This window comes from Aplysia californica, unplaced genomic scaffold, assembly GCF_000002075.1.
Source record: "Aplysia californica isolate F4 #8 unplaced genomic scaffold, AplCal3.0 scaffold00204, whole genome shotgun sequence".
NCBI lineage: Eukaryota > Metazoa > Mollusca > Gastropoda > Aplysiida > Aplysiidae > Aplysia > Aplysia californica.
Window position 1 is genome coordinate 302,447 of NW_004797474.1, and position 8,659 is coordinate 311,105.

The 8,659-nt window shown below is 36.6% G+C and overlaps 1 protein-coding gene across 1 annotated transcript in view; it reads right to left on the reverse strand.

The window, feature by feature from the left end:
* LOC101846815 overlaps positions 1–8,025 on the reverse strand; it is a 53,189-nt gene extending 45,164 nt beyond the window's left edge. Inside the window, exons 1-2 of the mRNA XM_005099160.3 lie at positions 7,945–8,025; positions 3,143–3,259 (exon numbers count right to left, since the gene is read on the reverse strand). Of these exons, the coding sequence (XP_005099217.1) occupies positions 3,143–3,161 (19 nt within the window). The 5' untranslated portion in view covers positions 3,162–3,259; positions 7,945–8,025. The remainder of the gene's footprint in view (positions 1–3,142; positions 3,260–7,944) is intronic.
* Positions 8,026–8,659: the final 634 nt, after the last annotated feature.

The window sequence follows — 8,659 nt, forward strand, 5'->3', positions numbered from 1 at the left end:
GGCGCTGGCCAAATAAAATTCCCTTCAATGAGAGCCCTATTGGAGAGGCAAGGGCCAGCAGCGTTGGCAGCAAGGGAATGGTTCCATCTGACGTTAACCGCCCGTTGCCTTGGATACGACTCTGCATTGATGGTGTCCTAGCAACGAAGGGCCCTATTCCTCGTCCCGAAATTCGGCTGAGCGGCACTGCGGGCAATTTTCCTATCTGTAGCAAAAGCGATGAGACGGTGTGGCCGAAACGTGAATTGGAACTATCAGTAGAGCATGTATCCAATAATAAGGCTGGCCTGCTTTGCTTTACTCCTGCCTAGCCGGACTCTGTATTTTGCATTCCCACTTCTCATATCTACTTTACTGCATGCACGTGTTATATCATTATTTTTATATTAAAGAATTTTCAAAAATGCTCTTTCATCAATTTTCATAGGAAGAACATTTTCTCAATGAAACATTCTGATTTGCTATTATTGAAATAACACTACCGTGAGGGAATACAAATTAAGTCGAACCAAAACTGCTTTAACAGTCACCTATCCAAGATAGTCAACCGACCCCCCCCCCCTGCATTGTTTGGGGTTTTTTTTAAACTATAATGACACTGTCCAAGACATCCACATGTCTAAGACAAATACTTTTCTCCTCTACAAAGGGCGGTCGTCTTGGACAAATTTTTTAGTAAAGCTGTGCCATTAGTCTGATCGCATACAAAATATCAGTTTTAATTTGATAACTCCAATAAAATTCCCATATTACAAAAAGAAAGGGTACATACACAATCAACCCATGACGAACACACAACATTTACTTCAACGGACTCATGATATACACTAGAGGACAAGTGCAGAACCCTTAAAAAAAAGAATACCCTTAAAGGACACTCTTAGATTAAAAGACTGCAGAGAAAGTCAGTCAGTTGATAAAACCATCATCATACTACACCCCTTTGGAAAAATTGAAATCTTGGTGAGAACAAGGGCAATAAAATCAATCTACAGCCACTTTGAATCAAATGATCCAGTATTGCATCAGAATACCTATACAAGCAACACTTGCTAGAGCGCCCCAGGCACAATGACATTTTGCAAGCCAGTGAGGAGTAATTGCCCCCCCCCCCCTTACAAATGTTAAAAGCAGGGGGAGTAATTATAAAGATCAATTATTTGAGTACTGGAGATAGAAAGAAAAACCAAGCACTTGGGGTCAAAAGCTGAAGCCCTGTGGGTTTGTAAGATTCTGCCAGTTTCTAGAAACAATCTTACTGAATGTGAAAAAGAAAAAAAAGCACTAGAGGTTAAGAGCTGAAGCCCAGTGGGTTTGAAAGATTCTGCCACTTTCAAGAAACAATCTTACTATAAAGGAAAAGGTTAAAACTCGCTCCTTTCATTTATACAGAACTGACAGAAGCTATATATGTTCCTTATCCATACTCCACACATTAGATGTCCCCAGAAATCCTATATTATGCACCCCTTGCCTTGCACACTATTTGATTCACCAGTAACAGTACTAAAAATTCACGTTTCCGTGTGTTGAAAGGGACATAGTAGTCACCACAAAAAGAAAAACCAAAGTTGTTTTTTTCTTTTTAAAAGCTGAGTGATGGAATACATTTTTCTCATCAATTCCAGCAGAAGTAACAATTAACATTTAAGATATATTGAAAAAAAATAATTTGGAACCAAAATAACAATTTAAAAAATATGGCAAATTTATCAACCCCACATAAAATCTAGTTTCTTTTTAAAAATTCTACCAAAATAATAAAACACAACAAAAAAAACCCTTAAGGAGCCCTAGAGAAAATATGCAAAGCAAAACAGACTACTACTGGGGTGACCCCTGCAGCCCGCTAGAAAAGTAAGAAATGTAGGGGAGACTATGTAGAAGAGACCCATGACAATTTAGATATCAGTCAATGAATAACAGCTACAGGGAACGTTCTGAAAGTGGCAGTTCTAAACAAAACTCTGAAACTACAGATACTTCTTTCTGGTCAACATCAACATCACAATACTTCCACCCATGATCTCAATTATTGTGATTCTCAGCTTCAGACAAATAAAGGATTTTTATGCTGATTAATTATATTCTTTTCACAGTTTCTCACTCCTCACAATAACTGTTGGTATAAATGATGATCGTTCCTCAATGTTCGAAGATGACCAATACATCCGCAGTGGAGAATATTTCTCCAGCGAAATAGGAGAATTTGAAGAATTAAAGGCTGCCTTATGAATTTCACAATTGCAAATGAACTGTGAGAACTTTAAAAGATTACCGTAACTTAACATTTAATGCAACTAACTACATTTTAAGGGTAAAAGCTCATTAATTCACAATACTAAAAGTAAAAGGTCACTGGCCCGTTTTAAAACCTGAGAAAACAATTTACTAAAGAAGTTAAACAGAGGAATGTCACGTAATGGAAAGAGAAAGTTCAGATAACCCGGAGCCTTTCTGAAATGGCAACATGTTGACAGTCACCAGATCTTACTGTGTTTTCAAAGGCGCTTCTCATGCGTCTATAGTGAACCTCCACAAGTTATCTCTAGCTATCAACGAACATGTATTGATGTTTACACAGACGTGGTCAAGAACAAAGCAATTATTTCTTTCCTAGAAAATCAACAACTTAAAGGGAAGATTTAAAAGACTTTAGGCAAACAACTTTAAATCAAAAGAATGTTTGCACTCATGCATAAAGAAACTGGTCTTTTTTTTTAAAACCTCTCATTGAGCCACATAGAAAAGCACAAACCAGCATAACAGAAGATTATCACTTGTAGTGCATTTACTGTTTACATTCTTTCCTCCCTGACCTTTCAATGTGTGCGACACCTTTCATAAACAATCACTAAAAAAAATACATAAATCCAGTCATCTTTGACAGAACAAACATTGTGCCATGATGAACCAATTGATTTTCAAGGGCAAAGAATATATAAACATGCTCAGCTTGAGGCTATATACAATTTTCAGTTTTCATTATTTCTTTTAAATGAATCAATAAGCATTAAACAAACAACCACCCTTAAAACCTGCAATTAAAATTACATGTTATGATTAAACGCACAATACAACTACTGTTCATATTTATTGGCCGAAGAAACAAAACAATGATTTTTTAAAAACTTTTACTCACCGGAATCTGCCATTTTCATTCAATACACAAAGCACTTCCACCTGAATGTTGCGTGAAGTTGAGAGAATATGGAGACTACAATACTGCGAAGGTAAAGTAAATCAAAAGGCACATCATCTGAAAGAAGAAAAAAAAAAAGTTAATTCAGGAGGTGCTGAAAATTCTTACATTTTACTGCAAAAACATTGAAGAGGTCGTATTCCCAGCTAACTCTGATGGATGTCTATAAATTGAGCCTATGCCGGGCAGAATCACTGGAAATGGAATGCATTTATCTCAGATTTCTAGATTGGACAAGAAACCCCTCTTGAGTGAACGAGTGGCTGTGTTAAGTGTGTGTGTCTGCTGACAGCTAGTCTTTTTGGATTTAAACACCACCCCATGTAGCAATGCAAGTATGTTCTAGTAAGCAAGAAGAATGATTTCTTATTTCTTAGAACTGAAAGAAGTCCACCAGGGTGTGGGAGTAATAGTATAAAATTACCCTATTCAGGTCTTACAGTAGAATGCATAATCACGATAGACTGTGATTGGTCAGACAGAACTTACGCTAGACCGTTAAGTGGACTAGCACCCGTATATTATAAGCTCATCAGTTGCTCACTAATAAGTAAAGCATTACCAGTCAAAATTCTCCAAGACAGTCATTCAATGTCTATTGTCTTAGACAGGTGGACATCTTGGACAGCATCATTTTAATCCTCTTCTTTTAACGCAAGGGAGGAAATGAGAAGTGGTCGTTCTTTACATGATGATCTTATACAAGTGTCTGATAGAGGAACTTTGTATTTGAATTTGTCATCAGACTTAAAATAACAAGACATACCATAATAAAGCAAAAATCAAGACGCCAATGTGCCCAACTTTGAAACTAGATATACATATATTAATCTAAAAATTCAACATTATGGCTATAGCCGGAAACCTCGACACGTATTTTCTTAACTTCAACATCAGTACCCATAACCAGGTCTTTCATTTGAGAATGTTCCCATCTGATCAGAAAAGTGTGAATAATAGTTGTCTCAGAAAATCTTGTAAAAACCAGTTAAAAAACGCACATCTGTCAAAAATTCAAATGACAAGAACAAAAAGAAAAGGTTTTACAATTATTGGCACCACGACTAAAAAAAAAAAAGAAAACAAAAGCAAAGGAATGGGGAGACTCGGCACTCTACAACTCTACCATACTACCATATCAGATGACTCTACATCCACAATGAAGAAACCTTTGTTGCTTTTTCTTTTTTTTTCTCCACTTATCATTGATGCCGGTGATTACGTTATGACTAACATTTTAATAAATTTTGCAGCTCATACTAAAACATATGAAAGACAAGAAAGCATTATAATCATAAAAATAATTATATTACAATGCTTGGAACACTTGTTTTTGGGGGTTTTTTTAGACAGCATCATTTAAAAAACTTCCAACAAGTTACAATAAAAGTTGCACTCCCTTTTCAGGTAATAACATAGCTGTCACTCATACAACAGTCTAACAACAAAAAAGAGAGAAATTCTAAATGATCTAACAATCAGTTAAGATCAATTTTACTTTACTGGGGGATACACAACAAAAAGGTTTAATTCTTATTTTTCAGATTTTATCCCATAATAAGCAGACACAAGCAAAGAAACTGCATGAAGACAACCTTGAGATCATCTTAAGCTAAACTGACTTTCTGCATAGAAGAAAAGAGCCATACTATACAAGTAAAGAAAACCATCAAGACATGCCAACCACTTCAAGACGTAAATTGAGAGTTTTCCTCCGAAACCTTTAAAAAAATTTATTTTTGGGGGGAAAATTAAGTTTCCAGAAACCTCAGTAATTTAAGATTGTGTAACGGACCAACCGTTGGTAAAAAGGCAGCGAATAACCTTATATTCAACTGTTTTTACAAAGGAAAAGACACTTTTGGATCTCAAAAGCAAAGCTCAAAAAGAGTAGTGTGTATTTTCACTAACAATCATTCGCAAATGACCCGACAGAAAACAGAATTTTTTAAATTTTTATTTTTAATTCGAATTCTATGCAAATCTCAAGGGGGGGGTTTTGACAGCTCTTTTTCACAGAGCTCTGATTTTAATTTTATCAGAGTACTAGATTGTCAGTATTAAAACATAATAAGAGTACCTTCGAAACCAAAATGTGGCCGCCTAAAAAAGGCACATGGGCCCAATGAAGTAGGAAAAAAGGTCACATACGTAAAAATCAGTTGCACTGCAGGTTAAACAACCAGCAGTCAACTACTCATGTGATATAGCAGGGGAACGCAAGGAAGAAGAAATATTTTTTTCACTTAAGCTATATACATATGCATTATGGACCATATCCGTCACACGAAAAGCCAGAAGGGCTGATCAAAAGACTTAGACTTTACGAAGTCTAAAAGTCGCATGAATTTGCAAGTTCAAGGTTAGATCTTTGATTGGAATTGGGAAGCTGATAGAAAGCTATCAAAATAAAACCCTCAACACAGCAACTGTTACATGTGGAAGTTGGCATGTCTTGTGAAAAGTAATTTTTCTGTACAACGGGCGACCTCTGCACCAAGGTCAAAGTTTTCTTTGTTTTTACCTTCAGAATCAAAATGAAAAATGTCATGAAGCAATGCAGGACATGCAGGACCTTCCAAAGAGCACTTTTTCTTAAATTAAGTGCTTTCCTTAGATCCCTTCCAACACATAATCTATTTATATATGAGACCTAAAACCAGTATCATTAAAGACTTGATATATATGTCAGCAAAGAAAAATCAGGGATTAAACAAAGAGTACTACAGTACTTGTATATTAACTGTGCAATTCTAATCCCTAATTGTGTCAATTTCAGGCCATTATGTTTACAATGAGTGATTATTATTGACGACTAAATAACAATACACTTCATGACAAGAGCAAAATAGAAAAGGAGGACAGTCCTGAAGCCAGGACGGGTTATTAGGGATCAGAGAGCATAGTTAAACACTCCCCCCCCCCCCACCCGCTACATTATGTATGAAAAGTCTATAACTATCTATAATACTCTAAATTAATTTGGGAAAATGTGAGTGGGTATTTGATTAGACAAAAAAGAATAAGGCCGGCTCTATTTCTCCGAACGTTCGGGAAAATAAACTTGAACTTTATTTCTCCGAACGGTATCCATTCTCAAGATTTGTTGATAATAAGCGAATGGAGTGGCCTGTGTGTAAGGAGTGAACGGGGGGGGGGGGGGGGGGGATTTTTTTTTTACATGAAAGATTTTAGTTTTTGCGGGGTGACTAAATGCAAAACAGGTTACTGCCAAGGTCGAGCAGTCTTGTTTTCCCGCTGTATCTTTTGAAGGTATTTTCAGATGAAGTATGGTCCGGGAACTTTGCCCCAACCACAACTGAAGTATCTGAGTATTCAGACATTTAAAAATCTCTAGCTCTGGGCTCTAGAAATTGATTCGATGCAAAAAATGCTTCCTCCCAGTCCTCCCAGAAGGACAGAATGAAAGGACAACGCCTAAATTTCGCAAATAACCAAAAAATCTCGAGATTAGAAATCGTTCGAAAAAATAGAGTTCAACTTTATTTTCCCGAGCATTCAGAGAAATAGTCACTTCGAAAGAACAATTCATTATCACTAATAAACAGAATCGAAACTTTGAATCACTTCCAATAAAGGATTGAACTTTTGAGATTTCGTTCAGATTATTGTATTATAATTGACGAGGTATCGTCATTTCACTCAATTTTGACCTTAGAAGTTCAAGTTGGATTACAGAATAAGCCTACTAATATAACTTTGTGGGTTTAAGTTCACATAGAGTTCTAGTAGGTAGAAGTAGAGGTTGAGATATGGTTCGGTACAGGTTAGGGACAGGGTCAGAATCAATTTATAAGGGTAGATCTAGAATCTAGTTGTCACTGATGAATCTAATTGTCACTGGTGGTGTCAAAAACGGATTAACCCAAAGTGACAGTGCCCACAATTTTCTCAAACAAACAAGGTCTTTAATGTTGGGAACATGACATTACATTTACAACCATACCATTCTGATACAATGGTCAACTAAGATAGATCTAGAGTTTTTCGCAATGGTTGAAAGAATGACCAAGTACTGCCTTTACGCCTTAAGATATTGCTATCAAAATTTTAAACCAGAATCTACAAACAACTCATGACACTGACTTGAGACTCAAACTCAAGTACAAGACAGACTGCCAATTTCAATTTCAAATCATTGACAGTCTATCTGAAATCAATTAAGCAGCGTCAAAAATGTGCATTGCTTTCTTATCTCAGCATTAACTTTAACATAGAGTATCTTCGGATAATCTACAGCAATGCATCTCACGAAAATTATCTCGAAAGTTTCGTCAAAAGACCTGGTTTACAATCGTTTATATGGCGTGGCGGACGCCATATTGAAACTGCGTAGTCAGTGTAAACAAAGAAAAAAGACAACAGAGGATTACTTCAAATGATGAAATGGGGATTCTGTTCATAGTGTCCATGCAGTATACAAAAACTACGGAAACTTTATTATAGTAAAATCCACTTTTCCTGCTGCTGAAAGACACATTTTTAGCACTTTAGTAACTGAAAAGTAAAGGATATTTGGGTTTTAGACGTGGCGAAGCTTTCACTCACCTTTTTCCCGCGAACCCATCTTCCCTATTCACAAGATAAAAGTGATGTACGCTTCACTTCCATCAAAAATAAACATCCCAAACCAACCAAGAATGTAAAATCACTTTACAAGATGATAAGACACATTAAAGACCAAGAAATTACAAAAGAAAACTAACATTAGAGTTACTTACCAACTTCTGATGAAAAATATGGACCCCTGCCAAAAGACGAGGGATGCACGATGCTTTGTAAACGGAAGTTGAAACCACGTGATCACGCTACTGCAGCCGATAGATACATTGCCGTTCTTTTCTTTGGACACGGCTTTTAGTTGCATGTAAAAGAAACAACAAAGCTAAAATTTGCACATAAATTGAATTACTGATATTCTGAATATTATTGGTAATATTTTTCTCATGACTACTATAGGCCAAATGATTTCAATAGTTCATGATTATTCTTATTTTATGTTACCGGTGAACTACCAATTGATGGAACAGCCAGAAAAAGATGAGGAGGCTTGTCGGGATGAAAACGAGATAACCGCGTTGCCAAGACAACGAGGTTTCGGCAGTCCCTTTATCCCATTGCGGCGTGGGGCGTGAGTGGTCCTCTGCGTGAGAAAGGACGCTCTGAGGAGAAGCAGTCGATGTTAAATTTTCTTCAACCTTCTGCGTTGTGCTATAAATAGAACAATAGCAAATTTCAACAAACCGCACGAGACAGTCTCTTGCCTATAAGCAAGCTTCAAGAGATTTTTACAGTGGCCTCTCATCACCAATTCTGAAAAGAAAAAAAATAACATGTAAAGCCGAATGTTTCCTCTCCTGACGACATAATCCACTTACATTGTAGCTCTACATCTAAACTGAACGGTTGGAAACATAGGAAGCGTACGTTGGGGTG